This window comes from Poeciliopsis prolifica, unplaced genomic scaffold, assembly GCF_027474105.1.
Source record: "Poeciliopsis prolifica strain line A6 unplaced genomic scaffold, Auburn_PproV2 SCAFFOLD016, whole genome shotgun sequence".
Taxonomy (NCBI): Eukaryota; Metazoa; Chordata; class Actinopteri; order Cyprinodontiformes; family Poeciliidae; genus Poeciliopsis; species Poeciliopsis prolifica.
Window position 1 is genome coordinate 959,773 of NW_026562391.1, and position 24,162 is coordinate 983,934.

Here is a 24,162-nt window from a genome sequence, read left to right on the forward strand (position 1 = left end):
AAAGTTTATTGCTGTGATGCGGAGCGCAAACAGTTTCTGAACGACGAGAGAAAACAGGACATGTGATGATAACGTTTGCTGCCGTTCACGTGTCAAACGTCTGAATCAAAGAGGAGCCGGGCCGTCATCTGTTGCTGGACGCCGGTGAATCGTCGTAATGATTGCTGGGTATGTTCCAGGTAGATGATGAAGATCATCAAAATGGTAACCAAATGGTGGCAAATGAAACTCAGGTGAGAATTTTTTCAGATTTTTTTACTTTTTAAACGTCATAATAAAAAACTGACTGAAGCGATGCAGCATGACTCAAATAGCCTCACGGACAAAAGCTGCGTTCAACAACAACGTTTGTGAACCAAAATGCGGACTGGCAAACTTGGAATAAATTGCTTTGCTCGAGGCCACATCCACAAGCCAGATGTGTCTAACCAGATGCTCAGCAGCAAAGGGGCACCACAGGGCTCTGTACTCTTACTATTCTTTTCCAGTTTCAACATCTCTGACGGCTGGAACAAAAGAGACTCCTGTCATTTGGGTAAATACTCAGATGACTCAGCAGTTGTCGGGCACATCAGAGGTTGTCACGAAGCTGATTACTGAGAACTTTGTGGGACTGTGACCCAGCAACAGTGTCTTTGGTCAAGGGCTTCTGCACATCCGATGCTACAGGTCGGTTGGTTAGTGGCTGCATACTCTGCCGCCTCGTCCTAAAAGACAGAAGTGCTGAAGACCAGTGGTGCTCAGGCTGTGGGCCGTCTCCTCACAAGGGAAATGTTGACTGGACACCATTTACATATGATTTGTGTGTAGTTTACACGTGGTTTCCTGTCGCAGACATGTGAGGCCTGCGGAGATCTGGTGTCCAAGGAAAGGCGGTATGAGTCGTAAATCCTTGCGTCTGGAACCAAGCAGCAGACGATCAGGCCGTGCTGCTCTGTGAAGGATCAGTGCAGTATTTTGACCTTTGTTTTTTTTTTTCTAGATTTTTCATTTTGTGCCATATAGGGAGGTAAAGCAAGTGGGCTCTTTGTGAAATATGTGTGGGTTGCGTTTGCCCTGCTTGTTCAAGTGAATCGCTGTGACATTCCTCTGCTTCCTTGGCCGACCTTTATCACTAATAATCCACCTCCCACTTTCATCCTTAAATTCCTCGCTTTTCCTCTTCACGTCGCTCACTCCTCAGCGCGTCTCTGATTGGCTCGTCCATCCCGTCGTCACTCCACAGGGGGGGAGCAGAGGGGAGGGAAGGGGGGCGACAGAGGCAGGCGGATATGGAGCTCTCAGATTGGCAGAGGCCGCGCAGAGCTCCAGGTACGGTTCCCCAGTGAAAGAGAGCCGGGCTGGCAGAGAGGCGGCGGCGGCGGCAGCGCAGGAGAGTGACGCACCCTTTCTGCGGATGACTGCGCGCAGGTTGCACGCGCTGAGAACTCCCGGAAGCAGCAGGAAAGTGTCAGTGGAGGTGACGGTGACCGCTTTGAACTTTTTCTCAGAAGCAGCAGCAGAAACTGAGCGGCAGTGTGGAAACCTCCCACACGACAGTTTCACTTGAATTTCAACCCACTTCTTTTTTTTTTTTTTTTTTGTGTGCGTCGTTTGTCTCAGTGAGGCGTTCAGAGCCCTCAGGTGATCTCAGATGTAGGTACGCTCTGACCCACTTTAAGATTTGGCACAGCTCCACGAAATTTGAACTGGATGTACCTGAGGGACACGTTCACAGTCGCGAGGAAAAGGTGAGTCAATACTAAATTTTAATATTATTGTGTTGTTTTCTCGTCCGAAAATGAAATTGCGTTAAACGTTTGAGCGCGCGCGCGGCCAGCTCAGTGGCGTTGGGAGGTCGGTGGAGCGAGTCCGGGTTTCATTACAACCCGAACATCTTCTGTCAACCCGCTGTCTGTTCAACACGCAGCAGTCCATTCATCGTATTCCACAAAAAAAAAATTATAAAAGCACACACACACACAAAAAAAAAAAACCCCGACAAAAAATACAACAACCGCGTTATCTCCTGAGATAAGACGTTTCATTTTTGTTTCTTCCTTTTCCCGGAAGAGTCTTGCACATTCCGCCGAAAGACACCACGGCGAGCATGCAACTGGTTGAGAAAGACCAGGAGTCTGTGCACTGAAAAAACAAAACAAAACACTGTTGTCAAAGCTATTGAACGAATCTATTTAAATTGAGCAACTTTAGCTCAGGCATTTTGCATGATTCTTACAGGATTAGCTCATTTAGTTCAATAATGAATCCTGACTGGGCGTTTTGATTACAATATGTGATGATTGAATCAACCACAAGCCATTATCTGACACTGCTGGAGAAGTGTGAGACTGAGATAAATGAAACTATTCAAGTGAAAATAGCCTCTTGGTGCAAAACACGTTGCTGAAGCAGATGGCCTCAAAACCACACAAAATTCAAGGTCTACTTATGTTTGTTGATTCTGGTTTTGGGCTCCTCCTTATAGGCCTTATTTGCTTATCTCAAGACATTTCCCTTCAGAAGATTATATTTAAAAAAAAAAAAAACAGCTTTAAATTACACATTTCCATAGCTGATTCTTTTCTTTAAAAACTCCCAAGTGGGTAAACGCTTGCACCTCCTTCTACCTGAAATAAGTTGCCTTTATATGTACAAACTCTGAGACAATTTGAAATGTCAAAGTTTAAAAAAATAACCAACACAACAAATCTGTAGCTCTCCCAACATTCGAGCCTAAAAGGGGAAAAAAGGTGAACTCTGCTTCTTGGAATAGCCACATGGTATTTATTGCACAAGATTCTTGACAAGAACTTTTTCTCGTTTTTATGTAACGTGTCCTCCTGTGTTACTAACGAGCTAAATCACGCCTCTGATAGATCAACCTCTGTGACAGGGAGAAGTCACTTAGTCCTTTGTTTGCATAATTCCATAATTTAACAGACGAAACCGAGCACGGATTTCCAGTTACGTCAGCTTTCAGTCACTACAAGAGGGAACAGTCCCCAAGAGATGCCAGACGCCCCCGGTGAAGATGAGCAGAGTCGCCCTGAGGAGTTTCACAGAGAGCCAGCTGTCTCTGGCGCCGCATTTGCTTTGCTGCTCCTCTGCTGTTGGAGACCAGAGGAGGGAGAACAGACCTGGGTGTGGCTCCTCACTTTAATGACGGGTTTGCATTCGAACTGGTGTTTACTGAGCCCCGCTGGTTCATTCACACACAAATGCAGGCACGTGATCCGCAGAGAAACCCCTACAGCCATGCAAATCCTCGGAGCCACATGAGTGACACGGTGGACTCGGCGTGGCCACGAGACGTGAAGCTCGTAAATAGTTTGAGCTTGAGGTGTGGGAAGATGTTTCATTACTGGTATAAAAAAAATATATATATATATCAATGTGTGAACATACAGTACATATACATATTCACAGATTCTGAGTGTTCAAACCACAGCAACGTGGGGGAAGAAGTGACAGGAAACGATGAGGGTGTCTGAAGTCGGGGGTTGTGAGGTATTTGCTGTGGCCCTTGTTTGTTTTCTCTTCCCCTCTGAACTTCCCCGTTCCTAATGAGTGGATTTTTGTCCAGCGTTCTGTGGGGAATAAAGGTAGCTTACATGTGCAGCTGATAGGTGTTGAGTTAACAATGCTGTTGTTTGGTTTACCCTCCATTTGGACTCTCTTTAGGTGCTGTGGGATTTCCCAGCTCACCCTGAGGACTTGTCTTTCATTTTAAAATGTCAATTTAATAGATTGAAGAAAGCCTTTTCCTCAACTCTGCTTCATTTATCAGTTTCATTTGAGAATATCCAGTCATGACTGTGTTATGCTGTGACTAGAATTTTGTTCAGGTGCATGTTTTCTTTTTGTTTGAGGCAGCGTTTAATTTTATGGTGATCGTACAATAACATCCCTTTGCCTAATTGTGAAACCGTTTAGATTTGGCTGATATTTTTTTATCGAGGGATAATTAGTGCGGTTTTCTGTATGGCAGATAACTATATTTGTAAATTAAGGGACAGTAATGGGCAATGTCTGTTATTATAGAGAAATGCAATTTCTAGGTCTGGGAATTTTGAATGGATTCAAAGCGTTCAAAATTGATTGTAAAATTTAAGTTGTAAGTCTTTGCCCATTTGTGAGTATATAGTGAGTATATTATATTGCATTATATGTCCACTTGTCCTGTTAGCTAAGCTATAGTTGGCTTACCTTAGCTTAGCTGCTAAGCTAACCTAAAACTGGTTATTAAAGTTTCAGACTTTAATGCACAAACCTGTTTTTCTTAAATGCATACAGGTTTCTGAATCAAAAATCATTTCCCAATTGAAAATGGTTTCTTAATTGTGACCATAAAAACCTGAATCGAATAGCTGGACACTAAAAGATTCACATCCTTCATATCTAGCATTGAGACAGATTAATAATCCCTTGTGTTTGCGAATCTTTGATTCTTCAATAAAAACTACAAACTTTTGACAAAAATTTAATTTGGTAGGGGGCAGCGCTGAGTAAAAATGGTCAATTCTGAAAATGAGTAGATGAGTGACTCGTTCCAAAGCACTATGTATTCATTCTACTGCCTTATTATGTTATTTGATATTTGAACTGACATCCGCTACAATAAAACGGAGTGACTGCAGCTGTGTTTATATTACAAGTGAACTTTGTCGATATTCCTCTAATGTCAGGAAAACTCAAATTAGATGCACAATTAAAATTAAACATGAATAATGTTGTTTACATGATAAGTCATTAAAAATGTACGCTGTTATCTTCCTACCACTTCCTGTCTTTGTCTTTTCCGCCACTAGTGACATCCTGTGACTCGTGTGATGCAAAACAAAGTGTTTCCATTTCAGTTTTGCGAAAAACGCTAATAAAAACCATTTCATCTTGGCACAAAAGCTTTCTGTCAAAAAACTTTCAAAATTGCAGTGTTTCCATTAAGCGAAATTATTTTTGTAATTCCAATTAGCATAATTTACGGTGAGTGGAAACGCAGCTAGAGACAGACTTTACCCTCTCTGTTGACTCTCTTTTGACCATACCAGCTAGATATGTAGCTCTGTAGGTAATGTGGGATTTCAGTGCCACACTGATAGGGGGCAGCGCTGAGCCTAACAGACAGGTGCTCTTCTTCTACACATCCAAAAAACTGAAAACAATCTAAAAAAACAGAAACAAAAATGCAGACAGAGCAGAACCGATCAAGGGCTGTCTCTTTTGGTTGCCAGATTTTTAAAAATGAAAAGGAAATAAAGGACTTATTTTCATTTTATAGATTTTGGTGACAAAGTATAGGCACATGGAGATAAAAAATTTTCAATGAAACATTCAAATAAAAACAATGTGACTTTGTGTTAATTTGTCTTTCTTGCTGTTACATTGTTGAGTTCATAAAAGCATAATTAAAGCTTTAATTTGTTATGTTCAAAATTTAAAAATGATCCTCTGTCTTGGATTTTGGATTTTTAAATCCATGTCTGGGGGGAGTACATGCAGTTATGAAACTCAAGAATTAAATATTCCTCTTAGTATAGTTGTTGAGTTTAAAATTTGAATATTATGACAACGCTTGGAAAGGGTGGCATTACTTAAAACTTTTGACATGTCTGGCCAACTGAACCGTCACACCAAGCAAGGAGAGAGCATTAATCAGAAAAGCAGCCAGAAGGCCAGCAGGTACTTTGAGGGAGTTTCAGAAATCTGCAGTTCTGGTGTCAGGGACAGGACACGCGTTAGTCATGTATTCACTATCCTGGCCTTGTATGGAGGAGTAGCAAGAAGAAAATCATTTATGAGGAAGAAAAAAAAGGATATGAGAAATCCTGTTTGAAGTTTGCTGCAAGTCGATGGGCCACAAACATGGTTATGAGACCACAGCTCAACTTTGCTGCTTACATTTAAATCTAATCCTGTGTGTTAACGAATGCCATGAGGCACTCTGAAAGCCCAACAGTCTCACTGAAACATAGCGGTGGCACTATTATGCTGTGGGACCTCCATCTAACAGTGGTAGTAAATTTTCCATTTTCACTGAAACCAATTTCACTTCCTATTCTTATTTTTATGAAACATGATACCTTCAACTTGAATGGTTTAGCTTTTTTATTTATACATATCTGAAATTCAGCTTTCCCTTTCATGTTCTCACACTTATACTCTGACAGCCATGATAGAATTTATGATTTATGCTTTCCTGCGTTTGGCGTCACTTCTGCTAAACTAAGAGCTCCGATCGTTTTATTTACCACAGTGTCCCTCTTAGTGGAGTCCCTTACACTATCTGGTCTAGAAGGTCACAGTGAACTTTGAGAGCCAAAATATGTTCTAGCATCAAGACTGTGTGTGTGTGTCTGCCATGCTTTTAATAGCTTGTGGGGCCCATTTTCCTGGCATGTATTACATTGTGGGACCTGCTGCTCTTTGTGGGGACAGAGTTCTGAAGGAACAGTGGGAAATGCTGTTTTTTGGGTTGGGTTAGGCTTACGGTGTGAACTGAGTTGGGTTGTAGGAATGAATGGAAGTCAGTGGAACATCTCCACAAAGATAGTGTGACAAACACGTGTGTGTGAGTGAAAGTTGCTCTGAGTTGGAAGAATGTAATTAATTAATTAATTTTTTTTGTCTTTCCTCGTTTTTTGAGCCCTTCTTATGTCGTCAGCTTTATAATTTAAGTTGGATGGTTAAGGGGTCCGCTGAAAGCAAAGGATCAGCTTTGCCTTAGGTTACTGAAACAAAGAAAATATATCTAACATGAGCTGAATTAACAAAGTTGTGCATGTGATTGAAGTAGAGCAGCTTTGTAGACAGCGGTTTGGTTGGTGCTTTCACTTCCGGCTGCTGCAGCTGCTGACTTTTACAACTTGCAGTCATGCTTTTATTTTGCTGAAATACTCTGATTTTCATTCGTCTCAGTAAGATGACAGACAGGACTTCAAGTCCTGCAAACACAGCAGGACTTTTTTTCAGAGGTTTCCTGTTGTGCAAATGTACATACAAAGTTAAGAACCTTGACTTTCTTGCAGATGCATTGATATTTGTCGACTGTACTGAGATAGAAATCTGCTATTTTGCGAGTACAGCTGTTGTACCGCAGATATTCAAGTTAAGGTGCCTACTGTCAGGTAACAGGATAACAGTCTGTTTTGAAGCTTTTAAATTCTGATATGAAACACCCGGTTTTATCCACATTTCTATCAGTAAAAAGTCCAAGGGGGTTGGAACAAAAAAAAAATTATTTAAAGCAAAAGATCTAATTGTTAACGCCATAGAGATACAGCCCTGTTTAGACAAACAACCAAACAGCCGCCGTCTACAAATCTTTGTGTGCCGAAATGTTGGCTGACGTTTGGTAATATGAGTTGGGTTTTGTCCTAAAATTACGCATGAAAACTGCAGTTTTAAATCGCTATAATGCTTCAAAGCTGTTTGGAAGGTGAGAGCAATAAGAATGTCATCAATGTATCATGATAAATGATGGACAATACAATAATCCTGATTATACAATACACAGTAGTATAACCACAGTAAAACGATAAGTTCTAAATTTACATTTAAAAGTGCCTGGATTAGTAATAGGACAAAAAGATTACAAATCACCCCAGTGTTTCATCCTAACCTTGGGGTGTCTAACAAACGCTGATTAGGTGACCTCAAAGATCTCCCAGAAACAGAAAGATTGACATGATCTGATGAATAAGCCTCTGAATAACCAGAGCCTTAAAAGCAGGTACTAGGACTGTAAACTGGATTCTGTAATGAATAGGGAGCCAGTGAGCAAGTTGGCTTCATGTGTTGAATTCTTTCAAATGAGAGAGACGAGCTCAAACTGCTCAAAAACAGCTGAAATGGGACCAACAGGTGAATCAACAAGTAGCCAGTCGCGCAGATGCCGCTTTGCTAATAAAGATAGTAAACTCACATTGAAACACTTTTATTAACATCTCTAGGAATATGTCTATTTTGTCTTTCCTCCATTTTTGTTCAACTATATGGTGTTGTCTGACCTCTGAGTGCTTGGTGGACAGACTACGAATCCATAAAAGCAGCAGGAAATTGTCCAGTTGTTGCCAGTGCTGGGATCTTGTTGTTAAAAACCTCTGTCTTTTTTGATTAGAAGTGAAACAACAAAATCAATAATCACCAGGAAATTGTGTGAAATGGCAGATTCAGATAGTTCCCAAAAAGAGAGATGGCTTGTCCATGAGACATGTGGCCGAGATGATGTGTTGGTCCATTTACTACCTGAAGGACTCAAGACATGACAAGAGCCTTCAAGGTTCAAGGGCCAGAGGATCTGAAGGGCAGCAAACATGAATATTGAAGTCTCAATAATAATTGATTAGAAAGTAATAATTGATTTGAATGAAATTAGCTAAAAGCTTTTGTATGAAATCCTTTATAATATTTAAAAGGACACCAAAGATGGTAGATCCACATGGTACCGGGGACGAATTAATTCGGTAACAAATAGCTGCAGCTCAAAAGAAGAAGGTGTAGAGTTTAAGACTAACTCAACACCTAAAATCATCTCCAAAAACCACAGCGATGTTGCGACGTGCCAGTCACAAAGTTGAAAAAGGAACATCCAGGAAACGTTTTTGTTACCCGGTTTCATCCACATTTCTATCAGTAAAAAGTCCAAGGGGGTTGGAACAAAAAAAAATTATTTAAAGCAAAAGATCTAATTGTTAACGCCATAGAGATACAGCCCTGTTTAGACAAACAACCAAACAGCCGCCGTCTACAAATCTTTGTGTGCCGATGGGAAGGAGGTGATGATGAGTAAATCGCTGAAATGAGAATAATCTGAGGCAGAGCTTGAGTTTGACGGCATTCTGGGGATGTTGTACCCAGATTGCTCGTAGACATCTTCTACAGCTACGAACAATCTGGGGTAAATTGGTCTGTTTTCTTGTAAATTTGTCCTACTTTACACACAGAGAAAGTTCAGGATACTAATGTCTCTCCTGTCCATATTTCTTGGCATTGATGTCCTCCTGCATGTTTCTGCAAGAAATTAGTGCCATTTCTGCTCAAACTGGTTGCTTCAGATAAGAAAGCTATAGCAATGCATTTCCTGAAACATGCATAGCTTTTGTTTTCTAGACATTTAATCAACAGTGCAAGAGTAATGACTTTATGGGTTTCTGCAGATTTGGTAGGTTCAGTTTAAGACTTCAAACCATGATTTGGGAGTTTGTTCTCTCCAAGGTGTGGCTGCATGACATATGAAGAATATATTGTCAGCAGGTGCAATATTCATACCGCAAACAATTGTTTGGAGCGCTATAGTTGTTGACTAACATATGCCAACTGCTACGGCCTTACATTGGCATTTTTCATGCTAATGTAATATTGGTCTGAGTAGTGATGCAGGCTTCTTCCTCGGTCGGATCTTCCACTGTCTATCTGCCTCAGATATGATGAAGCTTTTGCCTTTCTCCAGCTAAAGCATGCCTAGCTGCTCTGTGGCACCAAGGAATGCGCTGGTCTTATCTAGCAATTGGACTGCATCCAGATTTCATTGCACTTTTGCTTTTGTTTTTAAATGACTAAAGCCAAGGACTCACCTTTTCTTCTTTGTTGCTGCTATTTGTAGGAGATTGAACACGGAGCACCTGGTCTTAATCTCTGAAACAAACACCAGAACCAACAGAAATCAGGTTGTTTTCCACTTATCTGACCAGCACATAAACTTAGTTAATGATGCATAATTTCCTGTGGATCCTCTTCTGTGTCCTGCGATGCAGAAGTGGATTAGGGCCACTGAGAAAAAAAAAATCTTTTATTTCCCTCAGAATTCTGATTTCTGAGAAAAAAAAAAGAGTCTAAATTCTTTTTTTAGTGACTCCCATCTTCTTTCATGCACTGAAGTTTACTGGGATTCTGCTCTGTATTTTTTAAAATGTTGACGTTATTTCACTCCTAAGACAACTTTCATGTTGTGTCTTTCTTATATATTTCATTCTCATCCAACCCTTCTAGTCTCCTCATTTCTTTGTGTTTTTGATTTGACGCTTCTTTCCACACACCCTTGGTTAAGGAACCTGATCACTAAAGATTCCTCCCTGTATGTGTGTGTTTGTAATACCTTGTGGGGACCATTTTCCTGACACTTTGTTGTGGGGACCCACTGCTCCTTGTGGGGACCGAAGCCTGGTCCCCACAAGGGTAAACACTGATTTTGGGTTGGGGGTCAGATTTAGGACTAGGGTGTGAATTGAGTTTCGGTTAGGGTTAGGTATGTAATGGATAGGGGTAGGGTGAGATGTAGGCTGTAGAAATGAATGGAAGTCGGTGGAAAGTCCCCACAAAGATAACCACACAAGTGTGTGTGTGTGTGTGTGCCTTTGTGTGTGCCTTTGTGTGCATGCTGCGTACTGGATGTTTGGATTGAGATGGAGTTACATAGTTGGATTGCGTAATTGCGAGGCGTGTCTCAGGCTGCTTGGAGCTGCTCTACTGTTCCCTCTGCCAAGCGGGCTGAGCTTGGATCTGATGGCGCTGCTTTGGGTGTCATGGGAGATTGGAAAGTAATGTCAGATGGTGTTCGTGACTCTAAATGCAAGTTTACCGTAAACAGAAGATTACAGTGGATTCCAGGTCTCAAAGTGAAGATGGAGTTCTGCTCGGAACCACGGGCTGTTCCCTGAATCGCATCTATAAAATTTAGTTTGTGTTTGTCTTGTTTCTGTTAGACTCGCGCTAGAATGAGATTATCTCACTGTGGAAAGTTCTGTGTTCTGTGGTATTTGTGCAAAAAATGTCAAAGTTGTATCCCGGGATAAAATTATTTTTTTTAAGAGATAAGCAACAATCATGTCTGCTGCTTATAAAAAAAAAAAAGCCAAGTGTGACAAACAGGCAAAACGAAAAAAAAAATAGGAAGGGGGTAAACAGTTTTTGTCACCACTGCATTTCACAATTAATGAGTTAGTAATTTGAATCAGAAAATGATTGAGTGATAATATTATAATCCAAAAGATATGAGTTTATCAGGCAAACTGCTAAATCACAATGAAACTTCTCCATTGTTTACCCATCATAGTCGGTGTCTTTTGTAATGTCCTTCTGACATTACAAGCCTTGGTAACAACACATTTCCATTTGTTTGTGGATTAGAAAATTTTAGTAGTTTAGTTGTGGTGTTCATGTTAGAATAGAATAGAATTCAACTTTATTGTCATTGAACATGTCACAAGTACAAGGCAACAAAATGCAGTCGAGGATTTTATTATTTTTGACCTTTACTTGTACTTTAAAACGCCATGAGGCCTGCATTTCTGTTGTATCCATAATAAAGACCATACAGATCCAATTCTACTGATTTGACTGCTATTTTAGAGTCAATGTTCTAAATACATTAGTGTTGAAGTTTGTTTTATAATTAATGCTTCTGGTTGTCTTTCTAATTAGTTTTTTTTTCTTTGCAGACTTCCCTGATGGTCTTGGAAACGCCTTAACAGGAGACAGCTTGGGACTTTGGATCTTTTTAGTCGGCCTTCCAACTCATGACAAGCCAACCTCCAACCTGCCGAAGAACACAGCTGTGAACGCCGACACGATCTTTGGGCTCTATTGCCTGTTGTCAAAGTCTCCATCTTTTTCAAGTCTTCTCTGACGCCATGTACAGCACAAATTCTAACGTCAATGTGTGCCACTATACCGAATCTGTGGAATTTTTTTACAATAATAGCAATAAGACGATTTCTCGATACTGGCGCAAACGGGACTATGCGGTCGTCTCTTTGGGACTGCTTGTTTGCTTCATAGTTATCTTTTCAAACCTTTTGGTCATATTGGCTATTTTCAAAAACCGACGCTTTCACTTTCCCATCTACTACCTGCTGGGTAATCTGGCTGTTTCAGACTTGTTCTCAGGTAATGTCATTTTAGTTGTTCTCTCATATGATTTTGTTGGAATGACTATTTATTGTGAATTTTATGCAAGCCCAAGTGAAATTCATTGAATTTTCTTAAAATACTTCTCTTTATTTGGTCATTTTTCTTCCATAATTTACTTCTTTATAATCACACCTTAATAGATTATTAATGCTGGAGGTAATTTGTAAATTGTTGGATAAAACACCAGTGATCTTTCTATTTTTATATCTCATCAAAGAAACTTTCACAAAATAACACGCAGCTTCATCAGAACTAAAGAACGAGTCAGATTGTAACATGTATTATTGGGACAGAATAGTGAATAGTTATATTTGTATAGTTAGTTGAATTGAATGTATAGCATAAATATTTTCTGTAAGTTTTATCTGATGGAAATTTAAAGATAAACATTTTAAATGTTTCAAATATTGAAAATTGCGTAGATGTTTTAAACAAACATTTAAAATTGTTTAAATGTTTTAAACAAAGTTTAAGAATTTATCATGTTTCCTAATTACACACTTTAATTTTGAAATTAAAAGGCAAATTTTAAAAATTGCATTTAATTTTATGTTTTTATGAAAATAGTAATTCATTGAAGTTAAGTGCTTTAAGGTGAACTAAATGCAAAACAAAAAATTAAAAATAATGAATTGATGGACATGATGCAGCCAAAACTTGCCAGGTTTCTATGCCATGCTTACATCAGATGTCAACATATGACCAAATGTCCACTTAAAACCAAAAAAATTGTGGCTAATTTTATTCCACAAAATGGAAAGTTTCTACATTATACAGGAGGAAATGAAGTGAAATGCTTGATTTCAGTGTTTTGTGAAATAGAGGAGGCTGGGGGAAGATGAGCCGTTTCTTACATTTACTTCAACGCAACCGTAGTTTGTGAGCTCACTTGTATATCTGCGTATATTTCAGAATGTTGTGCATGTCTTCAATCAGTCGGAACGAGTGTAAATATTACTGTTTAGATAATGATGCATTTCCAAAAAGAGTTGTCTGATGACTCGACGTGCACCCTTCCTGTTTTCAAGTGTTTGAGAAGTGAACATTAACATTTGGAGGGAAAACACTAGAACTGAATCCTTGTTTTGGAATCACTGTTTACCCCAAACCTACCATTTCTAGTAGAAACACTTGAAATGCTACACATGAGCTACAGTACCCCATGTTCTCTCTCTTACATGGCACAACTGATGTATATAAAACAAATTAAACTTATGTTCGACCACTTTAACCATGAGGTGCTTACCGCCATGCCTTTAATTCAATGATCCGTTACTTAGTCACATGATAATTGTTTTTTTTAAATCATTTCCTAGAAGCAAGAAAAGGCTCAACTCACCTCAGGCTCTCCTACTCTGTAGTGTAAATCCTTTTTACATTTTTACATTTACTCAGAAACATTCATTTACTTAAGTAAATGAATGCTACACTTACAGGCCCTGTTTGATAACATTGCAGTTTTTTTTTTTTTTTGTAAATCATTTTTTGGCAAAAGCAACAAAAGGGCAAAACATTTAAGGTGGTGAATTGGTTTTATAGGCACTAGCTTTTGTAAGGCTGACTGTGGTAAATTCTTGCTCTGGTAAAAAAAAAAGAAAAGACATTATAGATGTATACATGCTTGTTGTGGCATGACCTCAGCCACTGTCCTCGCCGCTAGTGACATAGCTCATCTCTAACAAAGATCTAATGCTACTGCGTAAAGGTACAATGTGTTTAGGCACAGCTGAACCTGCTGAACCAGTTGGGAATTTGCCTCAGAGCCATTTTGTTAACGTCTGCCACACCAGGGACACAGGAGTGCCTGGACCAGTGATGTGTGGTCAGGGGAGTTCATCATGGACGACTGATATATAATTTTACATAGTTTAGCATATTTATATAATGTACACCAACTGTGTGTGTAACCTGTTTCATGTGCTGAGGAGCGATCAGAAAAGGCAGAGAACAGATTTGAGGTGAGGCAGGCAGTTCTCTTACCTCATGGCAGGGGGCGCTCATGATCCCAGACATTGTGACTCCACAGAGTAAGAGACAGTAATGGCGAGCTAGAAATACAGCACAGGTGTCAAACTCCAGTCCTGGAGAGCCACTGCCCTGCAACTTTTAGATGTGCCTCTGCAGCGCCACACCTGAATAGAGTGATTAGGTCATTAAGGCTCTCCAGAACTTATCGACTCGAGAAGGAGGCAGTTATGTAATTCTGGTGTTTCGTACTGTGGCACATCAAAAAAACTGCAGGCCCCTAAGGACTGCACTTTGACCCCCCCTGCTTTACAGTAAAGTCAAGTGCAGCGACATATTTATAGTTTTCTCCTCTTACCACAGCAGTCACTTATTACTGATGGCAAAATAAACATTTAGCCTAACCATACTACTGCAACAGGATGAATGTTCTGCTCTTTGTGTGGGAAATATGAGTGTTTTTGTTTTTTGTGACATTGTTGTCAGTTACTATGGCAAAGAGTCTTCAAAATTGATAACCATTGTGATTAGTTGTGATTAGTAATTTCTTACAAATTTTCTCCTCAGGCATTGCCTACCTGCACTTGATGTTTCACACTGGCCCTTGGACCATAAAGCTAAATCAGTACCAGTGGTTTGTTCGCCAGGGGCTAATCGACACCAGCCTCACGGCCTCCGTCCTCAATCTTCTTGCTGTTGCCATGGAGCGACACCAGACCATCTTCAACATGCAGCTGCACAGCAAGATGAGCAAGCGGCGGGTTTTCATCATCATATTTTGCATCTGGATGGTGTCGATTATTATGGGCCTTTTCCCCACCATGGGATGGAACTGTCTGTGTGACCTGAAGAAGTGCTCCACTATGGCGCCGCTCTACAGTCGCAGTTTCCTGGTGTTCTGGGCGCTTATCAACTTGATCACTTTCTCCATAATGGTGGCCATCTACACCCGGATCTTCTTTTATGTGAGGCACAAGAGCAGGCAGATGTCTGAGCACACAACCCAGACCAGACACAAAGAGACTGTTCTCGGCTTGATGAAGACCGTTTCAATGATCCTAGGTAAGTCAGAAATGCATGTTAAATGTCTTCAAAAATGAACTCAGAATTTTGTAAAATTATCTTTTGAAATAGTGATTATTTCATCCTATTACTTGGTTTCCTTGAATACACATCGGTATTACATAAAAGCTGCATCCCAGTTATCTGGGAAGACATATGGCTCTCAAACCAGTTATTTGGTTTGAGAGGTAACTGTTCTCCTTCTGAGAACTGAAAATAGTTGCACTGCTTTGTAATTGCCTTTACATGTCTGTGCTTGTCAGGGCAATCCTTGCTTCCCCAACATACCTGCATTCACTCCTTTCCTCTCACTCCGCTCTTGTTTTTTGCTGCCTTTCCTTTATATATTTATCTTCTTCCGAATTTTCCCTGCCTCCTTTGCCTCTCCTGAAGAGCCATTGAATTCATTGAATTCCTTAAATTTTGAAAAAGTGTTACAAGCCTTTGTCCTGTCACTCAGCAGCTGACTGACCTGTAAACTCTCGAGCGCGGCCGGGCCAGGAGCTGCAAGCATAATTCCAGTTCTGTTTTCAAAAGAGGCTTGGATGACAATCCTGGGCGAGCCTCAGCTTGTAGTCCACTCTATGCATATGTGTACTTTCACATTTAAAATTGAGTTAATTGGTGTCTTTAACCTGCAGTAGGAGAGGAAAATTTTAGCTTAAACTTGGAGGATAGAGCCAGGTGACTGTGACCACTGGGGGTTTGTTTGACTTTCTAAGGAATGCATGACATGTTTAATGTCTCAGTGCTTACTACCACATTGTTTTACCATTTCTGTCCAGAGTTTGCATATATTAATGCTCTGTGTGCCGCATGTGTGCACATTCCTGAGATCCCTAATCAAGTATTATGATAATAAAACCTGATCGTACAGACTAAACCCATTCCACAAGCCGGCATGTTGGGCGTCTCTCGGCCTGTTGGTTTGCTGTGGGTCCGTCAGAGAATTTCTAAATCACACTGTGGCCTCTTCACCTTCTCATTAGGGTAACTTTTGTCAAATTTTAAGTTCAGAATCTCCTAACATCTTTGATTTCTCGTCAACAGGCCTCTTTGTGCTCTGCTGGACCCCGGGCCTCGTTCTGCTGATGCTTGACGGTCTCAATTGTGAAGCGTGCACCGTGCTGCTCTACGAGAAGTACTTCCTGGTGCTGGCCGAGTGCAATTCTTTCGTCAACCCCATCGTCTACTGTTTCCGGGACAAAGACATGAGGAAAACCTTCAAGGAGCTGCTGTGCTGCTTGTGTTACCGGGGCCAGCGCCCGTCTGATAATGACTTTACCACTCTTGAGGTAATGTCTGAAACCAACGAAGATGACAACACCAATCACAAACAGAAAAACTATTCACAATAAAGACTGCTTTTGTTTTTAAGTCAGACACCTTAGCCAAGCGCTGCTAGTAACTTTTGGGCGGTTTGATTTCCATTTCATTGGAAAATCTAAACAAAAGTAGAAATGTCCAACTACAGCTGGAGTACAAGCAAAGAAATCAATAGCAGATTTTACACTAAATGACTTGAATCATTTAAGTATGTTTAGATTTCAGATTAGAGGCAATAGTATGAAGTTCTGACTTACAAAAACCCAATCAAACTGAAATAACTTCTTAATTTGAACAATAAGAAGCAGATGCTAACGATAGCATTGTTAGTGACGATGTGTCTTATTGTTTGTTTAGAAGGGAGTTTGCAGAAGGTACCTGGTCTGAACAGGCGTCCAGTATAAATCTGCAGTTACCATTAAATTCTAAACAGGCTGATTTTATGAAACGCTTTGCTAGTCGTATCGACCACTGAAATGGTTTTTCATGCTAGCTTTCTCTCATTTACACATTCATACATTACACATTCATCACATTGCAAGAATAGGTGTTAAAACAGGCTACAACCCCCAATTATGTCAAAAGATGACATTTCTGTCTTTGCTGGAAACTTTATGTTTTTGGCAACATTGGGCTTATTAATTAACTTGATTTTTTTTTTTTTTTGTAAATTAAGCAGTCTTCTGTCATTGCTTTTGCATCCACAGGTAGTCTGTAGATTAAGTTAGGTTTATTTTCTTCTCATTATAGTTCAGTTGTAGTGAGTACGCTTTAGTTGAAACTTTGTAGAGTTGATTTTTGATCTTTGACTTGCTTTACTTAATCTGAAAACTTTATTTGATATGTATTTTTCTTTATAAAAGTACACATTAATGCAATGAATTGTTAATTATTAACATTTTCTGCTTTTCTTTTGAAACATCTTCGTCCACTTTTTAGAGGTTGGTGCAAAGTGTTAGCTTGAGGCAAACTCTTAATTCCTGTTTTTTTTTTTTCTTTTCTTTTTAATGCTTAATCAAATAGCTGGTGTGAGAGTGCTGGATTTGGTCTTCCTCTGGTCACGTTAGTTCACTTGGACATAACAAATCAGTGGTCCCCAACCTTTTTATCACCGTGGACCGGTCGGTCAAGTCCTGTCTACTTTACTGCGGCCGGGAAGTGGATCGTCAGATAAGACTTCTGCTAAAGCCTCGTTCACATGGCACAATGTAAAATTTTTCGCCCTAACCAGGAGCGAGAACGCAACCTGTTGAATGTAACAGGTAGCCAATCAGAAAACGCGGTGACGATGGCGAGAGGGGAATCCCAAATAGTTGACATGGCAACCAAGAGTCCGGTGGACATCGGAGATTAAATGGAAACTATCATGTGCTTCATAAACAAGGATGTTAAAACTGTTGGCTAGAAGAAAAAAACATGATTCACCTCCAAATCATAGTTCTTTGTGTTTCGCTTAAAATGATCCACAAACTGTCACTACTGCTTCTACATCGTCATCGTGTTTGATTATTCTAAATTTACGTTTGGGATGTTGGGGTTTTACTGGATTTTCTTCTGGAATCGGGATGTTCGTGACTGGAATCGGTTCTTGTGCTGTGTTGAACCTGTTGAACTTTTATCGGCTCGGTTTGTGTTTAGTCAGAGGTTTGGAAAATTGGCCGACAACCCTTAAATCGCGCCGTGTGAACCAGACCTAAAACTCACAAGCTCTGTGCTAACGCTCTCTGACTGCTTGCTATGGAAACTTTTACACATCCCTTCAAAATAAGATACAGACAGATGCGCCACAAAAACAAACATTTTACTTTCGTGACAATTTTAACTGAGGATAACGACTAATGGAGCCCTGAGCTTGTTTCTCCCATCTGGGAGTGATGAGAGACAATGACGCCAGAAGTGCTGCTTATGCACAGCCTGTTTGGTCTCTACGTGGCGAAGCAGTTTGAAGCTTCATCGCCTCATTAACGAGTCGGTCACCGTGTCATGCAGAGCAGCTTGCACTGTAGGAATCATCTACCGGAGAAAAGAAACTTTCCAAAGAATCTGATCTGTTTCTGACTCGTGGCTCAGTGTTGGCGGCAAGACGTAACCGAGAGAATCCGGTTAAAGGATTTTCAAAATAAAAGATCCTCCAGTCTCAAATAATGCATAAAACGGAAATATTTAATCATTTCTTGTGCGGCCAAGTATCAATTGGTCCACGGACCGGTACCGGTCCGCAGCCCGGGGGTTGGGGACCGCTGTGCTATATCACAAGAAATGGTTTTTGTGTGGAGTCATAAAATATTGCAAAAATGATGTTTCAGTCACAAATTGCATAAAGCAGTTTTGACAGTGGGAACATTAACCCTCCCATGAGAAGGAGAAGGGAGTTTCTGTTCTTTGTAAGCAAACAAAGAAACAGCCTGAAGGCTTTTCAGTTTTAACAGTTTTATGTCACCTTGCCTGCAGCCTCATTGTTGTGGTCTGTTCATCTGCTCTGTGCACAACCCGGTCCACTTGCCTTGGCTCCATTTCGTTTGCTTGGTTTGCGAAGCGTCCGAGCCCATCGGCCTTTCTGTAAAGTGTGTGTCGAGTTCTTGCATCTTGAATAAGCCTAACTTGACTTTTGTCGATGCTGATATAATGAGCAGAAGAGCATGAACCAGTGACAAACTGCATGGCTTAACAGGAAAACAATGATGCATCATCTGCTGAACAATTGATATGCATCAGAAGGTAAAACAGGTTTCTCTCTGGAAGCTTGTCACAGCGTTTCCGCATCCTGACTTCATTTAATATGCCTCATTAATAGTTGAAAGTAAGGTGTACCAATTTTTTTTAAGGCCGATTTAGTAACGGCTTTCAGATTTTCAGGCATTCATGTTTCTTTTTTTAAAATTACCAGAATATAAGCAAAGATTTGCATACATTTGTAATGGAAACGCAGCTATATTGATTTTCCTGGAACTTACTTTGTACGTAGAATGTCCCCTACCCATATTTCCATCACAGCTGCAGGCACGCTTTCTGTATCCTGCCTGCATGTTGGAGTTTGATGCTCCAGGATTTTTTACCATGTCTGTGATCATCTGTGCATCCGGTGCTTTCTACTGTAGGCATTCAGCTACTCTGCGAGTCCCGACTGGCCTCAGTATTTCACTGTCAGGATTAGTCATAGGTCCTCGTAGTAATATTTCCATCCACATCTCTTCCAGTTCACGTCGACTTAATTCAATAAACATGTTTTGTTGCGGCAGAAAACGTCTGGAGAGACTTTGATTAGACCTTTTAAGGGCTTTACTGTCTTGTTCTTAAACCAAGCCTCCTTTTTATTGTATTTTATTTGCTGAACTCACCCAAATTCCTGGAAGCATTCCGCTGCCTCATGCTAATGTCACTTAGTGGATCGTCACCACAACATTTCTGCCTCATCAGTGCAGTGTTTATGTGTGTGTGTCTCTGTGTGTGTTCTTTTGTTGAAGCGTTTTAACTTGATCCAGATGTTTACGGGGTTTTATACCAGATCACGCTTCTTGCCACACATCCTCTGACTTGTTACTCCGGCATGTGCGTTGTAAACATGCCCTCACGCAACACGAGCAGGAAAATGCCGTCGCACGCATCTGGTCCGCGTCCACATCGACGTGTTGACCCGAGGGCGCCAGGAGAATGATTTCTGTGTTATTGTTTTTTGTTGTTCAATGTCCAGATGGCTGGACAAAGACCGATGTCTCCCGTCCTCCGTTCTACTTTTGTTGGCAAGATCTTCACTCCCTCGTGCAATTTAAAGAAAACTGTCATTCATTCGTGACAACCACATGTTTGTAAAACATTGCTTTACTTCAGTTAAGTCATTAACACACAGATACTTTTTTATATAGATATATTAGTGATGGTGTTGGGATTTCATTTTATATTCATATTATTTTTGTAAAAACATTACAACTATTGAAAATAAATATCCAACATGGCTACATGTGTATTTTTATTTTATTGTCCACCTGCTTTGTTCGGTTAGGACTTCTTTTGTTACATATGTCAATATCTCACACTGAAGTCGTGCAGCTGATAGAAAAAGTTTTTTCCTTTCATTTTAAGATGGTTCACATGTTCGTTGTGAGTCATGGTAGTGGCAGCATCATGCAGACGCTACATTTGAACCTCTAGATTAAATTATAGCCATGCTTTTAAAATGGCCCAGTCCAAGTCCAGGCCCACAGCGTTGTTGAGAGTCTGCGGCGAAACCTTTGAGTTTGTTTCAAAGATGCTCTCCTTCCCCTCTGACTGAGTTTGACAGGTTTTGTGAAAAAAAGATTTACCAAATTTCTTTTGGTGGAAATCCCGCCTCCAAAAATCACAAGTTTTAGCTGCAAGCGCAGCAGCAGGTGATTCAGCAGGGAGGGCGAAGTGTTGAATTCAAACACATGACTATGTTTTGAAGTTTTTATTGGGAAAGAAAATGAAAACAAATTCCATTTTGCTTTCCTTCCACGTCGCAGTTTGGGCTTACGTTGGTCTGTCGCATAAAATCGGCAAGAATTGAACCAAAACGCCTGGTTGATAAATTTGAACGTTTGAATGTTTTTCTTTTTTTATTCTTTTTTCTTTGTAATGACATGCTGCTGCAGCAAACAAACACAGAATAACTTCATCATCTAATAAGACACACTGAGGACTTTAAAATGTCTAATCTCTCATTGAGTCCATGTCTTAACTGTTTTGGGTTTTGTTCTTGTTTCAGTGAAATTTGGTTGTCAATCCAGATGCGGTTGGATTAGTTCTAATATGTATGATTAGTATAATTACAGTCCAGATTTTTAAAAAATCAACCATTTAATTTAGTTTTGGATCATAAATAGTGATAACTGCCATTAACTAAAAGATTGTTTAATTTTTTGCTCTTTGGCGCCCCCTTGTGACACCTGAACAGACTGTATTTAAAAAAAAAACGCCTCTCTCCAGCAGTTGTGTTGTTTTATGTTTGGTTGGGGTTTTTTTTCTCTTCTTGGGTTCTGGGCCTCTTTTTGCTGGTTTGGACTTGACTAACTCCCTCTCCATTGTTTTTCTTTCTTTTTCTCGCCATTCCACTTCCACTCACCCTTCTGCAAACAACCTCTTATTTCTCCTCTCCGGTCCTCCTCCTCCTCCTCCTTTCCCCGTCTTACCTCTACTTTCGCCTCTCCTGCTGTCTGCCTGCAGGAGTCGAGGCTTCGCACCGTCCGGAAGGCGGCGGAGGCCAACGGGACGCCTCTCATGAGTCACATGTTGGAGGATCACGCCGCCGCCACCTCAGACAGCTTCAACTGACACGATCTGAAACGCTCCCTTAACGGCATCTGCCGATGCTGGAGCGCTTTAAAAGAAGATGGCGCGACTCTGACCAGCAGGCGGACGTGAAGTCTGGGTGATTTTAATCCTTCTTTTAATAGACTTGAACCGTTTCTGAATGCGAGCTGCACTCCGATTTTAGAAGCTCTCCACAAATCACCAAGAACAGCATGATGGCCTGCAGAAGAAGTGAAAGGACTGTTGCCAAGGTGGCCATTTTGAAAAAGACCAGTGCAATGTGAGCCCTGCCACACTGTTTATGTGCGCGCAAAGGCTGCTACATCAACTCTTCAACCTGTCTTCCTGTAGATTAGAAACTTCATTGCTAAAGTGAAAAACAGTAGCTTAAAAGAATTACGCTTTGTGGGACATATGACACTTATTATCTCACGTTGATTTCATAAGTCAGAGCTCATGTAAAAGACTATATTTTCATCGCAATCTAGATATAGACAGTTTATGAAAAACTTTTTTCCCTCCATCGTTTCCCGCTTTTTCTACAAAAAGGCAGCTAAATGTTCACGACGTAGCCGAGAGATGATGTCTGTTTGCACCAGAGATTATTTTATAAAGCAAGCCATTAACTGTAAATAGTTAACGTCGTAACTTATCACTTTTTTTTTGTGTGTGCCTAAAACTGTTTTGAAACCGTCTCGTGCCGTGGATGCTAATCTGACATTGAGCTCGCAGAGGAAGGACGTCCTGACACGTTTTCCTTTTTACTGTTTTTATTTTACAGTTTCTTGAGAACTGGATTTGTTTGTTTGCTTTAAATGGCTTTTTTTTTTTTTGGGAGATTTTATCAGTTAGAATCAGACTCGCATATTTGTCAGATTTAAATATATTAGGAGCTATATTTTTAATTTTGTTTTAACTATTTTTTTAAAAAAATTTTTTAATCCCAACACAGCACTTTGCAACAGTATCCCCACCCTTTGAATTTTCTCACATTTTGTCACCTCACAAACAAACGTCTATATGTTTTACTGGGATTTTATGTGATGCATCACCACAAAGTACTGTAAAATGAAAATATGTAAAAAACAAAAAAAATTAAAAAGTGCATTTGCATAGATTTTATGCAGCATGTGAGCTGCGTACATATTTCTTCTTGCAGCTGTTCAGTGAAGGCCTAAATGTAACTAACTGTGTGACTTTTAAAGGGTCGGGTTTTACATGTTTTGGGGGGATTCAGATGAATGCCACACATCTCATATTTTACTTCCCCTTGTCACATAATGTGACTCTATGTTGGATTCTCGTGCTCAATCCCAGTAAAATGTATACTCTGTGGGTTTCATGTGGGGAAAGTTCAACGCCTGTGGATACTGTTGCAGTGTTTTTGAGTTTCAAAAACAGTTTTTATACATAGGGCTGGCTCTTGAAGGCCTCTGCGTTTTTCTTTTTCTAACAATTACCGCCGCAAGGTTTTGTTGCACAATGCGTCTCTGTATTTAAAACTTTTTTTTTTAAAGGGATGATTTGAGGTGATCCGCTCGTTTTGTGCCGATATCCCAGAAGCCGCTCACGCAGAATCAGATTGATGTTGCTTTGACTTTATTTTATTTTGGTATCAAGCTGTGCAGCCTCCAAGATTGGAAAGAAAGCAAATGACATTTAATGTGAAGTGAAACTGACAGGCTAGTAAGTCACAAACTTTCTAGTTTTTAACCACAGCTCTCATCGCCTTTGTTTTGTTAGTGACAATATAAATCTGTCATTAAAAGCTTTAAATGCATGTCTCTCTCTCTCTCTTTTCTTCTACTTTAAATTGTTTTTTTTTTCTTTTTTCTTCAGTTAGCGATGGTTTCTGACTGGCGTCTGGGTTTCATGATGTCCTTCAGCTTCTGTAGAGATATTTTGCCTCCAGGTGTTTCTTCCAGAGGAGAGACCTCTGGCTCCACGCCGAGCTCCTTTTTGTTTTCCGGGGAGAACGTCTTTCTGATCTTGTCTCCGACCCGAGCGAGCCTCTCTCTGTCCTTCTCCTTTTGTCCCTCTGAAGTGTTTGACTCCTTCCTCTCTTTGCCGAGCGAGAGGCTCTTCGTCGACTTGGGAGCCTTCTTGTCTCGTGTCGGAGGCATCAAGGAGAACTTCCTCTTGGATTTCTTGTCCTTCTTCAAAGTCTGCAGGTGAAGTTGTTTCAGAACGCTTTTCTTTTTGCTTTTCTTCTTCTTCTTCTTTGGCAGCGCCCTCTTCAGTTCTTTGAAGGCATTGTTAAGGGGCGACTTCTTTTTCTTTTTCCAAAAGAAGATTTTTTTCAGGGAGGAGTCGTCCATGTCTGTGGAATGAGAAATAAAACAAATCAGAGGTAAGTTGGGTATAGTTTAAAAATCATACCCAATATCAGCTCGGCCAATCACGTCTCAGACTGGACTTTCATTGGCTTGGATTCCCGCCAAAAGAATCTGAACGAGCCAATCAGTGAATAAATGGAACATAACATAAATGCAACAATTACAGAACATGGAACAAATGGCTTATAATGTTAAAAATCAAATTGATTGCAGGATTCTATACAAATATTTGTAATCTGGAAAATATGCTTTTGTTGTAAATGGTTGGAGGTATGAATATATTCACACTAAAAAATAAGTTGGAACCAAATACAAT

The 24,162-nt window shown here is 40.3% G+C and overlaps 1 protein-coding gene across 2 annotated transcripts; it reads left to right on the plus strand.

Moving 5' to 3' along the window:
• Nucleotides 1-1,162: 1,162 nt before the first annotated feature.
• LOC129367274 (lysophosphatidic acid receptor 2-like) lies at nucleotides 1,163-23,290 on the plus strand. 2 transcript variants are annotated; one of them, XM_055041599.1, is made up of 5 exons: nucleotides 1,163-1,730; nucleotides 11,418-11,865; nucleotides 14,422-14,916; nucleotides 15,967-16,211; nucleotides 17,182-21,413. In XM_055041599.1, exons 2-5 carry the CDS (start codon nucleotides 11,610-11,612, stop codon nucleotides 17,248-17,250), a joined length of 1,065 nt encoding a protein of 354 aa, XP_054897574.1. In that variant the 5' UTR covers nucleotides 1,163-1,730; nucleotides 11,418-11,609; the 3' UTR covers nucleotides 17,251-21,413. The 2 variants fall into 2 exon arrangements, with proteins under 2 accessions (XP_054897574.1, XP_054897573.1); XM_055041598.1 differs by lacking the exon at nucleotides 17,182-21,413 and adding an exon at nucleotides 21,424-23,290 and having other exon boundaries at nucleotides 1,166-1,730.
• The last annotated feature ends 872 nt before the right edge of the window (nucleotides 23,291-24,162 follow it).

What these genes read in the sequence shown, in the direction of transcription:
- LOC129367274 (XM_055041598.1), top strand. Translation starts at nt 11,610, where the DNA reads ATGTACAGCACAAATTCTAACGTCAATGTGTGCCACTATACCGAATCT. An exon ending in TGTTTCAGACTTGTTCTCAG is followed by an intron (nt 11,866 to 14,421) that starts GTAATGTCATTT and finishes TTTTCTCCTCAG; the next exon opens with GCATTGCCTACCTGCACTTG. An exon ending in ATGACTTTACCACTCTTGAG is followed by an intron (nt 16,212 to 21,423) that starts GTAATGTCTGAA and finishes GTCTGCCTGCAG; the next exon opens with GAGTCGAGGCTTCGCACCGT.